The sequence below is a fragment of the Carassius carassius genome, chromosome 15 (assembly GCF_963082965.1).
Source record: "Carassius carassius chromosome 15, fCarCar2.1, whole genome shotgun sequence".
Lineage (NCBI taxonomy): Eukaryota > Metazoa > Chordata > Actinopteri > Cypriniformes > Cyprinidae > Carassius > Carassius carassius.
Window position 1 is genome coordinate 9898558 of NC_081769.1, and position 25615 is coordinate 9924172.

The 25615-nt window shown below is 44.1% G+C and overlaps 1 protein-coding gene across 2 annotated transcripts in view; it reads left to right on the top strand.

Moving 5' to 3' along the window:
- Positions 1–5086: 5086 nt before the first annotated feature.
- The window catches only part of adcy2a (adenylate cyclase 2a), a 178219-nt gene continuing 157690 nt past the window's right edge, over positions 5087–25615 (top strand). For both annotated transcript variants that reach the window (XM_059567336.1, XM_059567337.1), the window contains exon 1: positions 5087–5510. In XM_059567336.1, coding sequence (XP_059423319.1) covers positions 5124–5510 — 387 coding nt within the window. In that variant the 5' untranslated portion in view covers positions 5087–5123. The remainder of the gene's footprint in view (positions 5511–25615) is intronic.

Below are 25615 nucleotides of genomic sequence, written 5' to 3' on the forward strand. Positions count from 1 at the left end.
CAACTTTTTTGAGACCTGTAGCAGGCATTAAATTTTAAATGAGCTAATTAAGTGGATAAAAGTGTAAAATGTCTCAGTTTAAACATTTGCTACGTTATCTATGTTCTAATTTCTGATTCTGATCTTTCTGATTCTGATTCTGATTGTGATTCTAGTTTTCATTTTATTAAAATTTAAAAAACGTCCCAACTTTTCCGGAATTCGGGTTGTAGAACTGTTTCATCAGCTCCTGTGGCAGATTGTTGGTGGGAGGAGTGTGGCCCAGATCAGTCGAGTGACATGTGGCCCAAATCAGGCTAAGATCTGGCAGCATATTACGTGACCCATGATAAACAAGATAAATACAATATTGCATGATAATGGTTAAATGATCATATAAATTTTGATGAAATTGGATTTTTGTGGTACTGCTCTTTGACATAATAAATTATAATTAATATTATAATTAAGTTACATGTGTCTATCTGTTACGTTTCTCTTATACACTGTTTACTTTATACACTCACTCTTTACTTGTTGATTTTTTCTTTATAAAAAACAAATAGAAAAATCAATGCAATCATTTTTTTTTTATTGCACAGTTACATGATTTCTATTCAGTTTAATGTACTTTATTGGCATAGTTTGTGTGTACATTAAGACAGCAAGCAGTTTTGACCCAGAACCGGCCCACATCTGGCTCACATGGATTTTACGCTGGCCAGATGTGTGCCAGATCTGGGGCAACACTATGTTGCTGTCTGGGTTAAAGCATGTCACAAAGTGAATAATGGTGATTATTGTAATACACAATGCAATTATATGAAATATTAAGATTCTGTAATTGGGTCTGGGCTATATAAGGCTCAGGTTTGGCTCAGATTTGGGGATTCTGGTTTACTTAAGGCTAAAAATTGGCCCCAATAATAAAACCTGTTTTGGCCCAGTTCAGGACCAGATGATTAACTGTCTGAGATTCAGGCCAGTTTAGGGCCCATGTTTGGCCCTTGTCTTTAATCCAGTTCTGGGCCAATACAGGGCTGTCATGTTGTGCAGCACTTGGGCTGAAGGAAAAGTGATTGTTTGGCCTGGGTCTGGGCCAGAAGACATTTGCTATGCGGGATGTAATGCAGTCCCATGTTGACTGTCATCAACAGACCTGTTTGCTCTGTAGGCAAACTGCAGGGGGTCCAGTAATGGTCCAGTGATGTCCTTCAGATAAGCCAAAACTAGTCTTTCAAATGACTTCATGACAACAGACTTTACATTTTTCCCCCTTCCTGTAAGCATCGTCTTTGGCCTGATGGTGCTTGCTTAGTTTTGCAATGAACCATGGTTTGTACCGTATTTTTCGGACTATAAGTCTCACCTGAGTATAAGTAGCATCAGTCTAAAAATACGTCATGATGAGGAAAAAAACATATATAAGTCGCACTGGACTATAAGTCGCATTCATTTAGAACCAAGAGAAAACATTACCATCTACAGCCGCGAGAGGGTGCTCTATGCTGCTTAGTGTAGACTACAGGAGCACTGAGCAGCATAGAGCGCCCTTTCGCGGCTGTAGATGGTAATGTTTTCTCTTAATTCATTTTTAGTTCATTTCTCTTGGTTCATGTCAAATTAATTTGGATAAATAAGTCGCACCTGACTAAATAATGTGCAAATAAATGCACAGACACTATTTAACTGAACAGAGATGACATAACTGAATCCAATGATGAACTGCCTTTAACTATCATTTTTGCATTATTGACACTTTTTCCTAATGAATGTTGTTCAGTTGCTTTGACGCAATGTATTTTGTTTAAAGCGCTATATAAATAAAGGTGACATTGACCTGACTATAAGTCGCAGGACCAGCCAAACTATGCAAAAAAGTGCGACTTATAGTCCGGAAAATACGGTAATTGTTGTAAGTTAAATAAGTCCTGGTAGGAAGTCACATATCTTAACAGAAACTGATATATAATGTTACAGTCTCTGTGAGCTTGTTCAGAACGGTGGCAGCAGCTTAAAAAAAAACTACAATCAGTAGGTCAAAACAGGCTTGTAAATCCTGCTCTGCTTCATTAGTCTATCTTTTTACAGTCCTTAATACAGGTTTAGCTGAATTCAGTTTCTGCCTGTTGGTCGGTATAAGACCTACAGGCAGTAAGTATCAGATTTCCCCAAAGCTGCGTGTGGAACAGAGTGATATGAATACTTTATTTTGTTGTAACAGTGATACAATATATCATTGTCTCTGGTGGAACATGTGTTGTGCTGTCTGTATTTTGACAGTTCACAGGAGAAATTGGCTTTATTAAAAGTCCCCAAGAATGATTAAAACAGAGTCTGGGTGGTGTTGTTCTGTGTCTGTGATTTGATCAGCTAGTTTTTGTAAAGCTGAGTTTCACATGTGCTTGCGGAGGAATGTAAAAACTCACGGAACGAGCAAAACTCTCGCAGTGAATAGAATGGTTTCAGCACATTCACAGACAGCGCACATCTTCTTTAATACTGTTACATCTGTACACCACCTTTTGTTGATGTAAAAACATGTCCCGTCGCAGTGCAATTACCATGTTGATTCTGCGTTGCAATCTGCTCTAAACAGCTGAAATCCAGGCAGATGGAGTGCCCTGTCTGCAATGGCGTCATTCAGCCAGGTTTCCGTGAAACACAGAGCAGCAGAGTTTGAAAAATTCTTGTTAGTCCTAGAAAGCAGAAGAAATTTGTCTGTTTCATTGAGTAGAGAGCGAAGATTCACCTGATGGACGCTAGGCAACAGCGTTCAGTAAAATGTCTGAATAGTTTAAATCTTGGGAGACTGAAGATTCTGTGGTGTGTTCTGCCGAATGTTCAGCAGTTCGTCCCTGGTAAAACTGATTGTGTTTAATAAACAAAAAACAGGAAAAACTAAAAAAAACTGTAAAAACACTGGAGAGCCAAGCACTGAGGCTGCCGTGTGCATCGCCATTGCAATCTTTTTCATATTTTCATGAAAATAATCACTGGGTGTAGAAAAAGGTGGATACATTAAAAAAAGAATCCAGAAACATCCATCCAAAGAGACTATCTACTTCCTTTAGAGGCCATCTAAGTGAGAAGACATTGCTGCATTTTTTAAAAAATTGGTTTTGTTAGTCAGTCAGTATGGTATCCCAGGTCCACTGTATTAAAGTGGTAATTAAAATACAGCTTCATGCTTTAAGCCATTTATATATATCTACAGAACAAGACAGCATTTGAACAATTTAGGAAATATCTATGTTGACTCTAATTTTTCTCCAAATGAATTTTTTCTACAAAAAGCATATTTTCAGCTCATGAAGACATTATATTTACCAGCTCTTAAACTGATTATGGGCTTCAGTGCTTCAACAGTGGACATGAAAGCTGATAATTTGAAAAATATTTTTTTTTGTCCCCATCAGAGTTCATTTGTAAGTCCTTAGACTAAGCCTTTTTTTTTAGATTATATTTATAAATGACAGGTTGTCTTTGAAGAAGAAAAATGGTTACTGACTGTGTATATTTCTCTTGTAATTTTTGCAAAGCTCACCAGTATCTGACAGCCACCTTAACAACCAAACAAAGAAGCTGGGTGAGGGAAGAAATCTATCCTGACATTTGGAAGAAAGCTGAATCTAGAAGCTGTCTAGGGAGATGGGGGTGAAGGTAGTACAGAGGAAGGAGAAGGGGAAGTACTGCATGGAAAAGACAAGAGAGTTTAATCTAAGCCTGTAATGTAAAAAAGCTCATAGCTGTGGTTAGTTTTATTCTGGTGACCAGAACAAAACACAAAACAGCCGTGGATCATCCAGGTAACAACACCGTATTAGGAATCAAGCTTACAGTATGTAAACTTTTGAACAGGGTACACACTATATATACATTATTATTAAGTCACAAGGATTTTCCAACCACTCCCAAGAAAGTCAGACTTTTACTATCTGAACAGACTGTTTATATAGAAGCTTATATATACTAGATTACAGTATGCTCATTCCTTAATGAATGCAGGAAGAAAATCTCTGCAAATGATCCAGAATGGTGTTGGTAAGTCCTTTAACTAACCCAAGAGTACTTATTACATCTCTCTTTGTGTTGCTTCACTGGCTGGTGGTACCCCAAGTTCAAGTCATAGATGCTTGTGTACAGACCATCCACTGGCTCTGTACCCTCCTACCTCCTCTCACTTGCAAATCTACATTGCCTCCAGAAATCTGCACCCATTGAGTGAGTTGTGCCTCATGGTATCAAAACAAATTGGCACAAAATTACTCTCCCAAATTTTCATATTCAGTGTATTTATTTGTTTATTTTTTTTATTCCAGCTCCTGCAAGACTATACGTAGCCACAGTTTGCTGTGTCATTGTCCTAATGGACCACTTGCTCTTTGTCTTATTTGATGCACATCTACTGTGTGCATGGCAGCTTGCTTTATAATAATACTGTATACTGTGTTGTTTTTAAATGTGTACATGTTTCCTGCCTACAAATCAAAGAAGTACTGCCCATTGCCATTTACATCTCAAAATGAATCCTTCACCATAAGAAATTAATTAGGTCCCATGAGAACGCATGAACTATAAATCTCAGTGTGGTTTTGTTCAATTAAAATCCCCCCAAAATGTATCTTTACACATAATGTTTAAGGTTTGACATTGCCAATGTGTGTGCTACGTGACCATGACAAACACAACAGCAAAAATTAGATTTGAAAGCTCCAGCACAAGGGAAGGACAGATGTTGATGTTTGTGATACTAATATAGTGTTCTGTTGAGAATGGTGGTATAAACTACAAAACTGGAAAATGAAAGTTTCAACCTCTTACAGAGGAAAGAAAATAATGCAAGGCTGAAACATCTTAAGGATCAGTATATGATGGCAATTTTTTTGATGAACCAACAAAACCTGGCGCATCATCTTGACAGGAAACGCTTTCCACCCCTACATCCCTTTCTGTCTGGCCTTTCTCTCTGTCTTTCTCTCTCACATTTGCTTTCTCCCTTGCTGCTTGCCTCAATCCAGACCCTCCCTCTCCCCCCTTTCTCTCTCTCTCTCTCTCTCCCTTGCACATACATACTCACACACATACACTGCTTCCTTTCACTCTCACTCTGACAGTCTGCAGTTCAATATGTTGCCTGAGCAATGCTGCGCACCACAGTGGAAGCCATCCTGCCGGTGTGCCGGCCGCACACCACAGCCCGAGCATCAGTGCTCCATTTGAAGGACCTGTGTGAAGAGGAGCGTGACCCTCACAAACCCCAGCCACCGCCCAACAGAGAGGAACACAACGGCAGCTCCATGTGGAGGGAGGCCATGCGTAAGAGGAGATACTTGCTGGAGAGGGGCTCCCGGACAGGAGGAGATGTAACAGGAGGAGGAGGTGTGCGTGGCCAGAGACAGAGGTCCCCAGACTGGCTGTATGATTCATACTATCGTATGAGCCAGCAGCATCCACTTATTGTTTTTCTGCTCCTCATTGTGATGGGTGCCTGCCTGGCTCTGTTGGCTGTTTTCTTCGCCTCTGGGCTGGTGAGTGTTTGGAAACTGGGGGGAAGGTAACTGGGGAAAAAGCAGAAAGGGATGGGAAACAATGTTTGGGTTGGAAGAGGGAGAAAGCTCTGTTACTATACTGCGCAAGTGACACAGGAAAATGTAAATGTAACTTATTTCTTAATGATTATTTATTTAAGGGTCTTTAAAACAACAAGCTATACAAGCCAACACCTGGATTTTTATTGCACTACAGTATGTGTATCAGAAAATCAATTTCTGTGTCCAAAACCCTAACACTTTAGAGGAAGTATCTGCCAGTTGGCACTGTTTGTATTGATTGCAGCAACCATATGTCTTTGTTTACCTTATGTAGTATGTAATCACTCTCTTCAAAGCATCATTTTTGTGATTCATGTTAAAGTGATAAAGAAGCAGCAGAGAATAATCGATATGGAAGGAAAGGGAGTGCATTTGGAAAAACAACAGACATCGTCATGGGTAATTAAGCATAACAGATTAAGTAGAAACTATTAACCTGCCAGCAGTTACTTTTATTTTTGACTCCTATTAAATTTTGCTCGGCTGGAGCAAAATGAAAATCTTTGTGAATTTAAACTTATTGTTAATAACATTGTGTATTGCCCATTAGCTGTGGAATTTATATTATATGAAAAAAAATAGTTCTAATAAACTCTGTAAATTTAAGTATAGAGCATAGTTTATGTATGTTTTTATTTATTTATTTTGCTGACTTTCATTTCAAAATGAACATCCTGGTAATCACATGTTCAGGTTTTGTGCTGATACTTCATAATAGTACCACAGATTCAAAAGTTTGAAATTCTACAAGATTCTATATGTGCCATTTGTAAATGAAGCTTAAGGAGAAACAGAATCTGTTGGACGTGTTGTCATGATGTCTGAATTAGAGTTTTGTACATATATTGCTGGCTCACATGTTGAGACAGTTTACACTTTCCCAGAAGTTGAGGTATTTTCACCATCATTTGCGTAAAATGAAGAAGTCACACTGACAGGATACATAAGCAGGTTGCTGCCATGCTATTTGAAATTTGTTTGCTTTTTCTCTTAAATTTAAAGCCAGGAATATACAGGGAAATGTAAGTGGTATATATTTCACCTGATTAATTCAGCTCTAATGCATTAGGGAAATCAGGGAGTGAATAAGTAAGTGACATTTCACAGTATGACATCAACCCCATGTGTAGATACACACTCTCAATGCATGCACTACTTTCTTTCTTGTCTTTTGACTGCCTGACCTAAATCTCACATCACAGTGGCTGTTGAGCCTGCCTTGGATTGGTGCAATGCTCTCTGTGACTCCCATGGTTGCACACATCACATTGATTGTGAAAAAAGCCTTGGAGCATGATTGCACTCTCAGGGCATATTTTTTTATCTATTTTATTTTATGATCATACTCTGAATCCCTGACGATTTGCTCCCCCTATGACCTGTTTTCACTCAGCCTCACACATCCGATAAGTGGCTGCAGGACTAACGTTCCCCCTACATGCTTTGTTGAATTTAGTAGAAGATTGTTCTTGTGGGTTTTGCCAGTTGCAGGCTTGCTCTGTGTTCTCTGTGACAAAATAGATAGAAAAGCATTACCATAACATCTTGATGTTGTAATAGTCTTTGGTAGTTTTCCCATGCTATTAGTGGTTTTGTGTGTTCCAGCAATTAATTCTTCAATGTTGAATTTGGCGGCAACAGTGGGGATTACAGAAAAGAGAAGCAAATGTTATGTCTGTGAAAAAGCCAGATGAGATGCCATCAAAATATGACACCATGACTTTTAACAAAGCATTTTGTAGCACTTTTTAGAAGAGTGTGGATAGAGAGGTGACAGCAGAGGTTTAGTGTTGCTCTTAAGTGAGAAAATAATTGCACAAAATGTAGCTGATAATCAGGCTGTGTCTTGTTGTCTTACTTTGTGGCTGTAATTATAGTGCTATGGGGTGACAAGGCTTTTCACAGGCATCATGGGCTCTTTAAACACTGAAACCATAAGAGGCACCTTATTGGAGCTTGAATCAAAGCCTATAGAGCGACGGGGTCTCGAGCTGCGTTGCTGACGCTGTTGCGATGAAGCAGCAGGAGGCGGGGGGCGTGGCTGAGAGCTTTGCGGGGCCGGTCTAGCACGACTCGCTGCAGAACCGGAGCGCTTCGGGAGGAAGTGCTTGAAAGCTTGCAACGCTTTCTGGTCCTCGAACGAATCTCTCAACAAACTCGTTGACAGACGATCCGAAGAGGCCTGCGGGAGTATCTCTGCCATGTCTGATAGCGTCAGCCATAGATGCCTCTCAGCCACAGTAGCGGAAGCCATAACTCATCCCATGGCCTGTGCAGCGGACTTAGTAGCGCGGAGAGAGAGATCCGAAGCACTCCTCAAATCCGCTAGACAGATAGTTTCAGGTCCCATCTCATCCAGCTTACGGAGGAGATCACCCTGGAAAATCTGCAGCGTGGCCATGGTGTGTAACGCAGACGCAGCCTGCCCAGCAGCAGAAAAGATCCGCTCGAGCAGAGATGACGTCATGTGGCAGGCTTTCGATGGCAACACCGCTTTCGTCCGCCGTCCAGCAGAGGGCGGGCAAAGGTGCGTCACTATCGCCTGTTCCACCGGCGGAAGTGACTGGTAGCCTCTGTTTTTAGCATCATCCAGTGCGGAGAATGCTGGCGAAACAGACGAATGAGTTCGCGCTGAGTATGGAGCGTTCCAAGCTTTCGCCACCTCTTCATGAAGCTCAGGAAGAAACGGGGCGGGCTTTGAGCTAGGAGAAGTACGCTCATCCGGAAGAAAGCTACCATCCAGCCGGGAACGAGAGGGGGGCGCTGGTGCAGACCACTCGAGGCCGAGGCTCGTCGCGGCCTGCATGAGCACTCGCATCAGCTCCTTCTCGATATCAGCCTGTCTGCTGGGCTTCTGAGCAGAAGGGGCGAGATCCCCGGAGCTCGTCCAACCTTCACTGCCCGAAGCTAGCAGAGAGCATGTGTCCTCTTCCCCCGACGCGGCCCTGAGATCCACTTCCTCGGAAGACGTGGCAGCAGACAGCGGGCGCTGACCATCGGGAAGTGATGCAGGGGAGGCCGGTGAAGCAGGGAGAACCGGCGAGCTCGGTTGAGCTGGAGACGGTTCCGGAATTCGCTGGGAGCGGCGCTTTTTACGGCGCTGCGGCGCAGCGGGGAATGCAGGCTCGGAGAAGAATGCCAAGCGAGTCCTCAGAGTCACCATTGGCAGTAGCTCGCAGTGAGGGCAGTCGCCGTCAGCGAGCGCGAGCGCTGCATGATCCTCACCCAGGCAGGAGGCACAGATGACTTGACGGTCTCCTTCGCTGAGCGGGGCTCTGCAAGAGCCGCACGAGGGCATCTTTAAAAAGACGCAGCTCTTTTCTGAGTGTGTGTCGCAGGGCGAACACACACGAGGATACAAAAAGGATATAGGCGCCGGAACGCGCAGCAGGAACGGCAGTGGAAGGCGGCGTAGGCCAGCGGCTTCAGGAATGGCTCGTCCCACTAAGATGCTATCTGACGACGCTTGCTTCCTCTTGTGATCCAACAATGCGTGAGCTTCGCTGAAGAGATGAAAAATCAGGTGAGTCAGCCTTTTCGAGCTCCCTTTATAGGGCTAGGCCACACCCGCTTCGGCGGGAAGTGGCATGGAGGGCGCGAGCGCCCTCATTGGTCTGATGTTGCATCAGCCTGCGCTCGATAGGCTTGTGCAGTTGCCGCAGAGCAGCCAATGAGCGAGCGAGCCGTCTCGCCTATGGCTGTGTGCTGCTGCAAATGCGCTTTACAATAATTCAAAATTAAGGATAATATTTGCTTCAGTGTATCGTGAAAAGAGACTTTTCCCGTAGCGTCTTAGCTAAGACGCAGTACGAGAGAGCTCTCGTAAGAAAACTGTACACTGCATTTTGTCATGATCCAGTCATTGAACGTCTGTTTATTCACCAAGCCATTTCGTGTCTGTTTTCACAGTCTTGTTTTTGTTTATAGTTTTCATAGTCTTGTTTCAGGTTCTAGTTTTCATAGTCTTATCTTAGTTTCTAGTTTTTATAGTCTTTAGTCTTTTTCTTGCCTTGCCCTATTACTTGTGTTTTGACCCTTTGCTCTGGATTCTTGATTACCCCTCTTGCTTAGCCCTCTGGATATTGTTCGTTCAACGAAAACCCACGCTTGCCCTAGGAATATTTTTTATCTTGCTCTCTATATACCTTTTTGCCAGTGTTTGACCCATGCCTGTTATGACCATATCTCTGTGTAATAAAAGCTCGCACATGGATCTGCACGTCTCACGATTCGGCACATTTCATAATGAAAAATCATTAATTTATAATGTAAAATAACTGTATTTTAAATTATAATTGTAAAATAACTGTATTTTAAATTATAATTGTAAAATAACTGTAGAATCCTTCAAGCATTCTTTCAGATTATGGAAATAAGTGAACAATGCAACCATCACTAATCTATGTAAAAGTCAAAAAGTCAATGGAGCATTGCTGGTCTTACTTTTTTGATTTCTATATAATAATTCTATATCATAACTCAAAAAGATTGATGGACTCCTGGCAAAGCAGTTACTGTAGAGGTCATAGGCTGGCAATTTACTGAATGAAATAAATGCTTTAACTGTAGTTCTGTTCTATGTGCTTTATAGATAACTATCTAAAACTTTGGTCATCAAATCCAGGGTTGTGAAGTCAATGAAGTCAACTCAATGAATCGAGTGTAAGGATGATAATTTATTTTATTTTACTTTACAATGTTTCCAAAGGTGCACTTGTGTCAGAATTTTAATACGTAAAAATAAATAAATAAATAATAATAATAATATTTGATGAAAATTTTATTTGATCACTCTATTTAAATGGGCGATTCTCTCTCAATTCTTTGTCATGGCTAGTGTATATGACCACTGCATTGATTGGCTAACATCTTTTTTGTACTATTACAACATTTGTACTAGTAAAATTAATCACAATCATGCATCTTACATCTCTATTTCTTCAAAGTCACAAATGCTTTCATCATATAGAGTGCAAACACAATGTAAATAAAAGTAGCCTATAAATAGTGTGGTAGCACTTTATTTTAAAGTATGTGTACTTCCCTGATACATACATGGCAAATATCTTGTACATGCAAGCAAATGACTAGTAACACAGGGTACTTACCAGAAGTGTATGTACATGGTAACAAGTAAGAAACACGGCTGTACTTAAAATAGTAATACATGCCTGGTAATTAGAGACCTGCGTGGGACTGTTTTTTTTAAACCCGCACCCGCCGGCTCCCACTGAACGTATGACCAGGCCCGTCCACTCCCGCAACCTACGTGTTCCACTTAGTGATGGGAAGTTCAGATAATTTTACTGACTCAGACTTTTGAGTCTCATTCAGCAAAATGAACAAAGCTTTTTTTGAGTCATTTCGTTCATTTTAGCAAAATGTAATTAAAATGTTACGTGTTACTTCCCCAACACATCTAGTACTTATGCAAACGTTGATCACACTACAAACAATACAAAACTAAAATGCTATAAGATACAGAAAAGATTAATTCATTTTTTACCTGGGTCTTCAGTCTGTGATTAATGTTTGTTAATTTTTAATCCACTTCATCTACAGCGATATCGTTAACTTGATTGCAAATAAATGCACAGACACTATTTAACTGAACAGAGATGACATAACTGAATCCAATGATGAACTGCTTTTAACTATAATTTTTGCATTATTGACACTGTTTTCCTAATGAATGTTGTTCAGTTGCTTTGACGCAATGTATTTTGTTTAAAGCGCTATATAAATAAAGGTGACATTGACATTGACATTGTGATTAGCTCACCTCACCTCTTATCTGAAAAGTCTTCGGGTTCAAGTCATTCCTTAATCACGTGACAGACCCATACACTACCAATGCAGTCCGAGCCGGAAAGAGAATTGATTAGTTCATCTCATGAGTCTTCGGGTCGAGACGTTCCTTAATCACGTGACAGACCCATATGCTAAACCAATGCAATCTGAGCTGGAAAGAGAATTGGTTAGTTCATCTCATGAGTCTTTTGGGTCGAGTCGTTCCTTAATCACGTGACAGACCCATACGTTATTTCTGACATTTCTGTCACTGTGTTTTTGTTACTGTTTCTTCAGGATCTGTGGTGTGTTATTATTTTATAAATAAATAAAGCCCCGTTATAAATAAAATATTGATGAATTTGTCTTTTTGACTGTCTATCAGTAAATAAACACTAGGCTATATAATAATATAATAATACAAGCCTACAATACAAAGCATTTATAGCCAAGTTTGTCAATTTTTAATCCAAACTTGAGTTTGCTGGTATGATAATTGCTTTTTCTAGGCAAACTTGACATTTTGGTATAATATATGTACAGGAAGATTGCTCAAAAAGGACAATGACATAAATTAAAAGCAAATAACATTTTGAATCCTAAACAAGTAACACTACAGTTCTATAGTCTAATCTGAAGGGTGAACTCAAAAGACATAAATCATACAACAAGGTCATTTTTGAAGATTAGAATCAACTGTAAAAAAATAGAAAAATAAAAACAAAATAATTATCTTCTTTATCAAAGTGATTTCGCCATCATCGTTCAAGAACGACACATCACTAGTTCAGTCCCTTGTGAATGTACACAAATAGGTACTCAGCCTAAATATTCTTTCAAGTTAGCATCCAGGGGTACGTTTCCCAAAAGCATCGTTAGCCGACTTTGGTCGCAAGTTCCGTCGTTACCAATGTAGTTCAACGATTCTGTGTTTCCCGAACCCTTAGTTCAAACGAACATTCGCAAGCTGCATCGCAAACTTGTGTCATTGGAACGAGAGCACTTCACCTGTGGTTAGAGGCATAGTTCGTCATTAGTTTGCTGTGTCTACGACATTGATTGCGCGGCACCTGGGGTGTGTTCTATTCAGAGTTATTGACCCTATGCCCTATTTCTTTCGAAGATTTTACCATCCACTTTGAGTGATTTAAAAGACTTAAAGTTGTGGTTTAAGTTTATTACCTAATTCGCCTTTTTAAAATTATTATTACAAATTCACTTTGAAACTATATAGCAGCATGGCCCTCGCAATTATACTCCCTTCAAAGTGCCCTCTGAAAGCATTAATCATGCCGATTGGAACGCAGCCATCGTTTCGTTTGTGCGAAGAAACAGTGAGTTTGTCAAGTTAGTTATCTTTGTAAAAACATTCAAAAAGACATATTTCTCATATAACAATATTGATAAAACAGTGTGTTAGAGGTTTTCACTTATATTAAATGTTAACATTCAATCACAGTACTTTTATAGTAAATTAATATACCCAAATAAAGTGACAAAAATGTATAAATAAGTGAGTGATTTTGTTGTTTTTACAGAGTTAGAATATAGAATTTTCTTTACAAACGTGTTTGTGTGTGAATGTACATATAGATAGTGTCACGGGCTGAAGAATCACATGACAGGGTTATAGTGCAAAAGTGAAGCCCCGGAGGGTGTATTTATTGACAGGTGCTTCAAACTGTGACGGTGGTAGTGGTGTCCGGTGCTCGTCCTCGGTGCCACGTGATCCTGTTTGCCGGCCGGCTGAGTGCAATGGGACTTGGTGTCCGGTGCTCGGGTGGCGGGCTGGTCGATCCGCAGCTTTCTGGAGGAATAAGAGACACAACATTAGTTTCTGTCGCCTGGAGATCCTCTCTCCCTCTGTCACCCTCAAGGCGCAGCATTTATGGTCCTCTTCTGAGTCGCTTCAGCTGGGACCGATCAGCCCGCTGTGATTGCGTGCCGGTGAAACTCCCTCTTTGCCAGGGCGACGCTGATAGGTGCCCGGGACACGGCTCACCCCCCCCCCCCCCCCTAAGCGTCGTCCTGGTTCCTCGGGCGAGGGGGGGGCTGGGGGAGGATGAGTACCTGACAGACCTGCGAAAGCTATCCACAGGCGGGAGAGTCCATCCGCATTGGCGTTGGCGGTTCCAGCTCGATGTCGCACATCAAAGTGGAAGTCCTGGAGTGCCAGAAACCACCGTGTCACCCGGGCATTGGTGTCCTTAGCCCGGGCCATCCACTGTAACGGGGCGTGGTCGGTTACGGGGGTGAATTTCCGTCCCAGTAAGTAATATTTCAGCTCCAGGACTGCCCACTTGACGGCCAGCGCCTCCTTCTCCACTGCCGCGTACCGTTGTTCTGTTGTGGACAGCTTTCGGTGCTCCTCGCCGTCTTGTACTTGGGATAGTACGGCTCCCAACCCGGTGTCGGATGCGTCCGTCTGTAATAAGAAGGGACAGTTAAAGTTGGGAGTGCGCAGGCACGGCTCAGACGTTAGTGCCGCCTTTATCCCCCTGAACGCTTCTTCTTCCTGGGTTCCCCACTTCACCTTCTCCGGCTGTCCCTTCTTAGTGAGGTCTGTCAGGGCTGTCGCTAGGGAGGAGAAGTTAGGTATAAAACACCTGTAATACCCAGCCAACCCCAAAAAGGCCCATACCTGTTTCTTGGAGGAGGGCCTCGGGCCGAGAGGATGGCTGCCACTTTTCCCTCTTGTGGACGGAACAGGCCCCGGCCCACCTGGAAACCGAGGTATTTCGCTTCAGGTAGGGCAAGGTGGCATTTCTTGGGGTTGGCGGTGAGCCCTGCCCGCCGCAGCTCAAGAATCACCCTCCGGGGCCGCTCCAGATGGTCCTCGGCAGGACGATGGAACTGGACCAGGGACTGCGGGAGGGCTCAATGATCCCTAGCTTTAGCATCTCTCGTACCTCCCCTTCGACTGTGTGTCGACGGGCCTCCGGGATTGGGTAGGGCCGCTGACGTACAATGGTCCCTGGCGGTGTGCGCACGTCATGCTGCAGTAGGCGGGTCATGAGTCCTCGTCCCCTCCCAGCGTTTCAGGAGATTGATGTGGTACAGTTGGCTTTCCTTTCGGCGCCCCGGCTGGCGTACTCTGTAAGTCACGGGCCCCACTTTCTCCGCGATGATGTACGGGCATTGCCATTTGGCGAGGAATTTACATGCTGCTGTTGGGACGAGGTCTAGGACGTAATCACCTGGCTGGAATTCCCGTGGTTGGGCCGCCCGGTCGTATCGTCGACATTGAGCCTCTTGGGCAGCCGCCAGGTGTTCCCAGACGCGGGGCATGACGCGGTCGATCCTTTCCCTCATCTCCCTCACGTGCTCGATCGTGGACCGATGGGCTGTTGGTTGCTGCTCCCAGGCCTCTTTGGCGACATCGAGCAGGCCACGGGGCTGCCGCTCAAACAGAAGCTCGAACGGGGTGAATCCTGTGGAGGCCTGGGGGACTTCCCGGATGCCGAAGAGGACGTACGGCAACATTTGATCCCAATCCCGTCGGTCGTCCACAGCCACGTGGTGGAGCATCTGCTTTAATGTTTGGTTAAACCTTTCGACTAGCCCATCGGTCTGAGGGTGGTAAACGGTGGTCCGTAGCTGTTTTACCTTCAGGAGGTGGCAGAGGTCAGCCATCGTCCGGGACATGAAGGGGGTGCCCTGGTCGGTCAGTATCTCCCCACGAAGTGTGGGGTTGGATGTGGTGGTGGTTGGACCTCTTTCCCCTCAACCACTCTCACCTGCTTCCAACAGTGCTTCAGTCGATCGTCCCCAAGCTGCTCCTTCATAAAATTTCCCCCGCCCCGAACCAGCTGGAACACATCATAGAAAATGTTAGAACTTTGGGGGGGGGGGACTCACCATCTCGGGCGCTGTCCGAAGCCAGGAGGACAGGGCGCCATCGGGGACCTCGGCTGAAGTTCTTCCTCTTCTGGCGGTTCCCCTTCTTCCAGAGTCCAGTAGGGCTGTATAGGGACGGCCGTTAATGAAAACCTCGGTCTGGGGCACCTCTCGTGGTGGCTCGGAATGGATGGCACAGCCTGCCAGCCAGGCGCGATTGGGAGAGGGTGGTGGTTCCGTTGGCATTGGCTCGTCCTGCATGCTGGGAACCGCCGACCTGCTGGCTGTGCGCTGGGTGCCCTCTGGCGTGCGTCGCTCCTGGTACACCTTCCGGGGAAATGGCGGCGCTTGCTCCCCAGCCTCTCGACGCATCATCATTTCCGCTAGCTCAACGGACACGACGAGCTCTCCCACGGTGTGCGGATTCCTCATTCCGGCCGCCTGCCGAAGGGGAAAAGTAGGCCTGCTGGGGTTCCCCGGTTAGCAACGGTGCCAGTATCCGCGCCCACTCTTCGCGGGGCCAGTCCTCTCGAGCCGCGATAGCCTCAAACATGCCCAGATAATATTCCACGTCGTCGTGGACGGTCATCTTCGGCAGGAGCTGGGTGGCTTGAGTGCGGGAAGCGGCGACTTCACGCTCCGTTTCTCCTTGCCGAGCGGCCATGTGCTCAACAATCTGCTGCTGTCGAATGCTTATTTCCGTCAGGTGTTTGAGAAGCTCTTCCATAGCTGGGGAGGGAGTCACTGCCTGACGAAAAATCAGAGGGGAAAAAAAAGACAATTTGGTGAGCCAGTAAAATCATGTGGGTCGGTGATCCTTCAGCAATCTGCCCGCATTCTCCACCAGTGTCACGGGCTGAAGAATCACACGACAGGGTTTTAGTGCAAAAGTGAAGCCCCGGAGGGTGTATTTATTGACAGGTGCTTCAAACTGTGACGGTGGTAGTGGTGTCCGGTGCTCGTCCTCGGTGCCACGTGATCCTGTTTGCCGGCCGGCTGAGTGCAATGGGACTTGGTGTCCGGAGCTCGGGTGGCAGGCTGGTCGATCCGCAGCTTTCTGGAGGAATAAGAGACACAACATTAGTTTCTGTCGCCTGGAGATCCTCTCTCCCTCTGTCACCCTCAAGGCTCAACATTTATGGTCCTCTTCTGAGTCGCTTCAGCTGGGACCGATCAGCCCGCTGTGATTGCGTGCCGGTGAAACTCCCTCGTTGCCAGGGCGACGCTGATAGGTGCCCGGGACACGGCTCACAATAGAGAGAGAGAAAGAGATAGAGAGAGAGAGAGAGAGAGAGAGAGAGAGTTTACGTGTTGATTTAATGCATATTGGCAAATAAACCAAATATTTAACAGACGTTACAGTATGTCAAATTAAACAAATAGTTTAAACTGCAATAGTGGCTGGATGCTGCACGTGTAAGAGGAGGTTTGGACGAAGAAGATATCCACTGTCTCCCAGCAGCCAGCTATCACCAAAGCCATGCACCCTCTTCAGCTACCTGGCAAACTGCAGAGGTGGCCCACACAAAAGAGTCATGTGTGCTTCCATCACCCACCCATCAGGCCATCATGTTTCGCCATCACCCTCCACCTCCATAAATTTCCAACAGCATAATAATGCAGTGTAGCTAACTAACAGTGAGCATTGTTTCTTCTTATTCCCCTCTGAAGATGTGTAGCCTGATGTTGAAGGGCCAGACTGGAAAGGGCCTGATGTTAGAGGACCAGACTGCAGAGGGCCTGAATGGCACGGAGACTTAAATAGGAAATATTTAGCAAAAAAGCAACTGGTGTCCACAACAGTAAATCACAGTTTTTTCAAAACCCATCTTTTTTGTTAGGTGCTTAAGTCGGCTCAGGTCCCACGTATCTCATTCTCTCCACACAAAGAGGCTTCCCTCTTTCTCTTCACCCGGTCTGACCATTGTCCTTCTGCCAGAATGAGTGATCTGGTCTAGTTCAGTGGGAGTGATGAGGAGCTGCTGGATGACAGCCTGTCATTAACAGTCTCAGACGCGGAGGAGCTGTCAGCTCAAATACTGAAACCACCCCCCTGCTGCTGTCCGAACCCAGCGACATTAAACCTGGGATGGATGCTGAATTATTCCATGTCCTCCTGAAAGCCATTGACAAGTGGTTCCTGCCGGGGCAACGTCAAGTCCCTCATCAGCGATCCTCTCCTTTTTTCCAGAGGTCCACGACGAGCTCACCAGATCTCACTGCAGCTGGACCACCCCTAAAACTGCCTCTCATAAGCCGCCAATAACCCCGTCCAGTTCTGGGTGCAGCTGGCAATGTGTTTGCTGAAAACTCTGGGCCAGTTCAAACACCCAAACAGCAATCCTCCAGGGCCGAGGTGTGGCAGGCCATCCCCAGAGTATCAGAATGGGCTCTGGGGATAATAAAGCGAGGTTATACACTCTAATTCGCAACTTTGGTTCAGAGCGAAGACGCACATGTCCTGCATGTCCAAGTGAGGAATTCACAAAAAAAGAGAGTCATAGAGGTGGTTCTTCCAACCTAGAGCAAGTCAGACTTCTACAGCTGTTACTTCCTTGTCCCCAAAAAGTATGGAGGCCTCTGGCCTATCCTCGATCCCAGATGTCTGAATCACGACCTTATGAGATGGCCATTGAGGATGATTACATTGAAAATCCTCTCGCAGATCTGCCCAGAGAACTGGTATTTTTTTCTGGAACTGAAAGATACCGACTTTCCTATATAGATATCTCCCCCATAACAGGCTATTCTTGAGATTTACCTTCGAGAGGCTTATCAATATACAGTCCTTCCCTTCTGGCTGTCTCTGGCTCCACACACTTTTACGAAGTGCATGGATGTGGCTCTTTCCCCTCTGAGAAAGGCATATCCATTTTCTCAACTACCTCCACAATTGGCTTATTCTGGCCCCCATTCTGGTCACTATCTCACAAAGCCCTCCTCCTCAGCCATTTGGAATACCTGTGGCTCAGGGTGAACTTTGGCAAAAACACACTTTCCCAGTTAGTGAGTTTTGTTCCTGGGAACAGTATTCGACTCGGCTCAAATCAAAGCGAAGGACACAACAGAGCGTGCCCTGAACATACGGTGACTTGCTGCCTCCTTCAAGGTTAGTGCCTCTTACCCACTAAAGAGGTTTCATAAAATGCTATGCCTTGGGTTTCATCCCACGCTTGGTGTCATGGACGCTTGATTATCAGGGTAAATCAGGCCTGTGTAATGGCCCTGACCCCCTGGATGAACACTCAATGGATGGAACAGGGAGATCCCCTGGGAATGGTCTACCAGAAGTGATTTAAACAGATGCTTCCAACACAGGTTGGGGAGCTCTGTGTGAAGGGAAACCAAAATTGGACCACTGTTTGAGAGCGGAAAGCATCAACTGCCTCAAAATATTGGCAGTATGGCAGGCCTGTCAAACCTTCCTACCAGACCTCAGGGGACTTCATGTCTTGGACATCATGTCATGGACAGCATGTCAGTGGTTTCCTACATAAATTGCCAGGTGGGACTGTCCTCGAAGCGGCTCCTTGTACTAGTAGAGTGCCTCTTGGAATGAGAGCAGCACACGTTTTGGGCATACTGATCTTTAGAGCAGATATTTTGTCATGAAGCAAGTTCCCCTCAGAGGAGTGGATGCTTCATCTGCGGACAGTTCAGAAAATTTGGGAATTCTTTGCAGGGCGGAAGTACAAGCCCGATTCCAAAAGTTGGGACACTGTACAAATTGTGAGTAAAAAAGGAATGGAATAATTTACAAATGAAAATTTTATTCACAATAGAATATAGATAACATATCAAATGTTGAAAGTGAGACATTTTGAAATGTCATGCTAAATATTGGCTCATTTTGTATTTCAAGAGAGCTACATGGAACAATATCAGTAAGGAGTTTCTCAGAGAAAAATAGCAAAAGGTTTGAAGTTATCATCATCTACTGTGCATATTCGCACAAAGATTATTCTGGAGCAGTTCCCTCTTTGTCTGGAGAAGGCATTGTTTATGGACCACAACCGGTAAGTGTTTTTTATTATTTAAGTTGGTGCGTTTAACAGTTTCTGTAACATATTACACAAAGGGCAACGCTGTTTAGCTTTGTTAACTAGATGTTAGGGCTGTGCAAAAAAATCTAATGCGATTTTCATGTGCATCTCGTCAATAAAAAAAGCTCCTGTGTTTATAAGTACATCTTCAGCACGTGCGTTTTTTCCAAACAAATCCTGCCCACTTGCTTCTCAAAACTAGCCCAATCGCGTTTCCAGGATGGCAGAGTGTGCTAAGCTGGTGTCACAACACAGGAACTGCTGGCACAATCAGAACTCGTTACATATTTCTGAAGGAAGGACTTCATTGTTCACTTCATGTTTTTTACACGCGAAACATGAACACATATATATATATATATATTCATTTAGCAGACGCTTTTATCCAAAGCGACTTACAATAAGTAAGTGCTATAACAATAAGTGCTATAACAGGTCTCAGTTAGGTTAACACAGTACACTTAGCATGGGATTTTAAATAATATAAGAAATAAAAAGAAAACAGATAGAATAAAAAACAAAAGAATAGAGCAAGCTAGTGTTAGAGGTCTTTACACACACACACACACACACACACACACACACACACACACACATACAGTTGCATAATAAATGAAAATAAAATAGAATACAAAAAGATTAGAATAGTAGTAAGATTTTTTTTTAAATAGAATTAGAATAGTGAGTGTTAAAGTTAGAGGGTCAAATAAAGATGGAAGAGATGTGTTTTAAGCCGATTCTTGAAGTGAAAGTGAAAGTGAAGTGACATTCAGCCAAGTATGGTGACCCATACTCAGAATTTGTGCTCTGCATTTAACCCATCCGAAATGCACACACACAGAGCAGTGAACACACACACACACACACTGTGAGCACACACCCGGAGCAGTGGGCAGCCATTTATGCTGCGGCGCCCGGGGAGCAGTTGGGGGTTCGATGCCTTGCTCAAGGGCACCTAAGTCGTGGTATTGAAGGTGGAGAGAGAACTGTACATGCACTCCCCCCACCCACAATTCCTGCCGGCCCAGGACTCGAACTCACAACCTTTCGATTGGGAGTCCGACTCTCTAACCATTAGGCCATGACTTCCCCAAAGATGGCTAAGGACTCAGCTGCTCGGATTGAGTTGGGGAGGTCATTCCACCAGGAGGGAACATTTAATTTAAAAGTCTGTAAAAATGACTTTGTGCTTCTTTGGGATGGCACAATCAAGCGACGTTCACTTGCCGAACGCAAGCTTCTAGAGGGCACATAAGTCTGAAGTAACAAATTTAGGTAATGGGGGCAGAGCCAGTGGTAGTTTTTGTAGGCAAACATTAATGCCTTGAATTTTATGCGAGCAGCTATTGGAAGCCAGTGCAAATTGATAAACAGAGGTGTGACGTGTATTCTTTTTGGCTCATTAAAAATGTATCTTGCTGCCGCGTTCTGAATTAATTGTAAAGGTTTGATAAAACTGGCTAGAAGACCTGCCAAGAGGGCATTGCAATAGTCCAGCCTGGGCAGAACAAGAGCTTGAACAAGGAGTTGTGCAGCATGTTTCGAAAGAAAGGGCTTGATCTTCTTGATGTTGAATAAAGCAAATCTGCAGGATCGGACAGTTTTAGCAATGTGGTCTGAGAAAGTCAGCTGATCATCAATCATAACTCCAAGGCTTCTAGCTGTTTTTGAAGGAGTTATGGTTGATGTGCCTAACTTGATGGTGAAATTGTGATGAAACGATGGGTTTGCTGGAATCACAAGCAGTTCTGTCTTGGCAAGGTTGAGTTGAGGGTGATGGTCCATCATCCAGCAAGAAATGTCTGTTTAGACAAGCTGAGATGCGAATAGCTACCGTCGGATCATCAGGATGGAATGAGAGGTAGAGTTGAGTGTCATCAGCAAAGCAGTGTTATGAAAAGCCATGTTTCTGAATGACAAAACCTAATGATGCCATGTAGACAGAGAAGAGAAGTGGTCCAAGAAATGAGCCCTGAGGCACCCCAGTAGTTAGATGTTGTGATTTGGACACCTCAGCTCTTCAAGATACTTTAAAGGACCTATCTGATAGGTAAGACTCAAACCATTGAAGTGTGGTTCCTGATATGCCTTTTGTCAGTAGGGTTGATAGGAGGATCTGGCGGTTAACTGTGTCAAAAGCAGCGGACAGATCAAGCAGGATAAGTACTGAAGATTTGGATTCCGCTCTTGCCAGTCTTAGAGCTTCAAGTCAAGTCAAGTCACCTTTATTTATATAGCATTTTTAAACAAAAGACATTGCGTCAAAGCAACTGAACAACATTCATTAGGAAAACAGTGTGTCAGTAATGCAAAATGATAGTTAAAGGCAGTTCATCATTGAATTCAGTGATGTAATCTCTGTTCAGTTAAATAGTGTCTGTGCATTTATTTGCAAGTCAACGATATCGCTGTAGATGAAGTGACCCCAACTAAGCAAGCCAGAGGCGACAGCGGCAAGGAACCGAAACTCCATCGGCGACAGAATGGAGAAAAAAACCTTGGGAGAAACCAGACTCAGTTGGGGGGCTAGTTCTCCTCTGACCAGACGAAACCAGTAGTTCAATTCCAGGCTGCAGCAAAGTCAGATTGTGCAGAAGAATCATCTGTTTCCTGTGGTCTTGTCCTGGTGGTCCTCTGAGACAAGGTCTTTACAGGGGATCTGTATCTGGGGCTCTAGTTGTCCTAGTCTCCGCTGTCTTTCAGGGCAGTAGAGCTCCTTTCTAGCTTCAACAACTGAGAGCAAGGCAGTCTCAGTTAAATGTCCACTTCTGAAGCCAGATTGGTTGCTGTCAAGGAGGTTGTTGTGTGTGAGAAATGTAGAGACTTGGTTGAACACAGCTCGTTTAAGTGTTTTTGCAATGAAAGGAAGAAGGGAAACTGGTCTGTAGTTCTCTAAAAGAGATGGGTTGAGGGTGAGTCTAGATGATGAGGGAAAAACATCAGTGTGGAGGGATGTGAGTGAGTGCAGGTACAACTGCAGGAGAAATGGCATCGAAGGAGATGAGATGGAATAGGATCAAGCGGGCAAGTAGTAGGGTGATTAGAAAGGATGAGTTTTGAGACTTCTGCCTCAGAGAGTGAAGAGAAGGATGTAAATGAGTGTATGTTTGCTGGTGATATGAGCTTGACTGATTGTAGTGTGGAAAATTGTGCACTTATGTGTTTAATTTTATTAATGAAAAATGTGGCAAAGTCATCAGCTATTAGAGATGAAGCAGGAGGGGGAGGAGGGGGACAAAGAAGTGAGGAAAATGTTTTAAAAAGCATGTGAGAGTTAGACGAATTGTTAATTTTGTTATGGTAGTAGGTCATTTTAGCAGAGGAGACATTAGCAGAGAAGGAAGATAGGAGTGACTGATACACATTAAGGTCAGTAGTATTTTTGGATTTGCGCCACACCCTTTCAGCAGCTCTAAGCTTAGAACGGTTTTCGCGTAGAACATCATATATATATATATATATATTAGTACTTGACTTGACTTGAAGCTTATCAGGATTCGACTTGACTTGCTTAGGGTGAACCCTTGACTTGACTTGCTTGATTTGTTAGAAATGTGACTTGAGACATGACTTGAGATTTGATGATTAAGACTTGAGACTTGTGTGGGATTACAAATTTCTAAAATGTTAAATTTAGGTTCCAATATAATAGTAGACTTTTTAGGGTAATAAAGCTGACATCCAAGAAGCTCAAATCAGGACAATCAAGTGTCTGAGACATTAACCTTTTGTCTTCATGCACTTCCTGATGATTGGGCAAGGCCCAAGATAAAGGTGCCTTCTAAACTCAAGGCACAGCTGTGCCTTTTTTCTCTATGATAATGTGAAGGTATCAGCGATACTGTCAGGCACCTCTGTATTTAAATTACACTGTTATGCTGATGAGATCAAGGCTGGGAAGATGCCAGTTACTAGCACTTTCCTGTTTGCATTTGCATGCTTTGTTTAAAGTGTCTCCACCTCTACTGTATGGATTCCTCCCACTTGAATGTATATAATCTACAAGTTCTTAAGGACAAGTTAAACTTTTGATGACTGCAGCGCCACGCAGAGCGTTCTCAATAAAGAATCCTGCTGAAAATTACCCAAGAGTCTCCTGGTCTTCGTTTCTGAGTTCCCAACACTTGCTTGGACTTGATGTGTTGACTTGATGTGTGACCCACCTGTGCAATGTAATACATTAATTATATTCATGTTTATTCAATATTGTGAAGTGCATTTTATTTTTCAACGTAAGGCATATGGTCACATAATAATCATTACAATTCAAACCTAATTTTAAGAAAATTAGAAAAAGAGCATTGTGTATGGGGAAAACTCCTGTTTTACTCTACTGAAGCCTAATTTGCTCATGTTTGTGTAAATGCAGAAACCAATGACAATTTCGCTTGCCAGAAAGGCTGGAGCCAACCTCCATATACAGTAAGCAGGCTTGCAGTGCCATTTTATACGAATCATACGACTGAATAGACAGTCATAGATTAGCGTGCATCTTACAGCATGGCCAGTGACACATTGCTTGGTTCCCTTATCCTAGGGAACTGAGGTAACGTCAGTAACTGAAAGCCAAGACTTGGAACACTTCAGTTAAGGGCCCCTTAAGAACATTAGCCAGCTGAGTCCCAAGACACAGCTGAGGATTATAAATATAACCATTTCTACCCATGGGCAGATTAAAAAGATAGAAACTGTGCCTGCAGGGCAGGGACGTCAAAATTATAGAATGTGGCAAATTTGGATGGTGACAACCAGTCAGTGGCTGCACAAATCTCACTGATAGCAATCCCACTGGACCACGCCCAGAAGGAGCCCATTCCTCTGGTGGAGTGGGCCATCACACCTATGGGGCACTGTAAGCCTCCTGAGAAATAAGCCAAGGCTATGGTGTCCATTATCTAGCTGCTCCAACTGTCTGAACTGGCTGGAGCACTCAAAATACACTCTCAAAGCCCTTATAGGGCAAAGTTCATTAGGTCCCTGCTCGCCATATTTAATGGGGAGTGCTAGATGGGTTATATCCTGGCTATGGGCTCTCTAACATTGGGGGCAACAGCCTCCGACGTCACTACCGGCGCGACTATAAATAAGCACCGGGAGAGCAAGTCACTATCTTCTTCATCTGAAGCTTGCGTCTGAAGCATGGCAGGGAGCTTGAGGACGCAGTGTCTCGTTCCCTACTCAGGGAACTATGGTTACATACGTAACTTGAGACAGTTCCCTTTCGAGGGAACTTTGAACTGCGTCCTCTAGAGGCCGCTTTGGGGAACAGTATACCCACGCCGCCATGCTGAGGGGAGTGCAGGCCAGAATCATGGCGAGCACTAAGTACCAACTCTACCATTTCCATGGGAGTTGCCCCTGGGACGTTTAGACGGCTGTCTGTGACAGTACCCCTTACGGCCAAAAGGCCTGAGCTACATACCCAACTTAATTGTTAGGGCCTCGGCCCAGGGTAGAGCTGAAGGCTTGGAATCAGGAAAGATTCCTTTAAAGGGATACGGCTAAGAACCTAGCATTTCTACCAAGTCTTGCCTGTCACACAGGGGCTACCGCTAGCTTACGCATAAGCTTGCTGAAAGAGCTGTCTCGACAGTTCTCTAGTAGCAACACCCTGTTTAGATAGGTATCCGAGGATACATAGGAGGAGTGGCGCCCAAGATGACCGGGGCTTTTACCAAATCAAGAAAGGGCACGAAGCAACCGCGCGAAACCCTCACCATATAGGATTTTAGAAAGAACGCAGAATACTAGCGTGCGAACTTACCAAAGTGTGGATTTCAGAAAGTGTGCAAAGACTTCACATGCACACTTACCTTAGCATTGATTTTCAAATACTGTTCTAAGGAGGGGCTCTCGTGGCACTCTGATAGAGCAACTCATAGATGGAATGTTGCATCTCAAAACAGTATGATTGAGAGTCATCAACTCGATCTATGGAAACAATACTGGAGCGCTCTGGGGAAAAAACAGAGAACTCAGTCTCATATGAGAGGAGAACTCCGAGCTCAGAGTATCGCGCTCATAGGAGACCCTTTTTTTTTTTTTTTTGGAAAAATGGGGGATTGCTGCTAAATTACCACGAGAATCACCCAAATAGCCCCTCATGTTGAAGGAAGCAATGCTTGAGGTGTATAAACAAATACACGCTGGCTGAATGGAGCCCAAGGAACCAAGGTCTGATCATCTCAAGAAAGGGAACAAAGTGGAGCACCTAACCCTTATCGTACAAGATTTCAGAATGTTTGCATAGTCTTGCATGCAAACTTTCCACTTGTGGATTTTTAGAAAGTGCGCAAAGTGTTCACGTGCACACTGACCACCATGTGGTTTTGAGAAAGTACACAAAGCTTAGCGTGTGTACTTAAAGGTTCC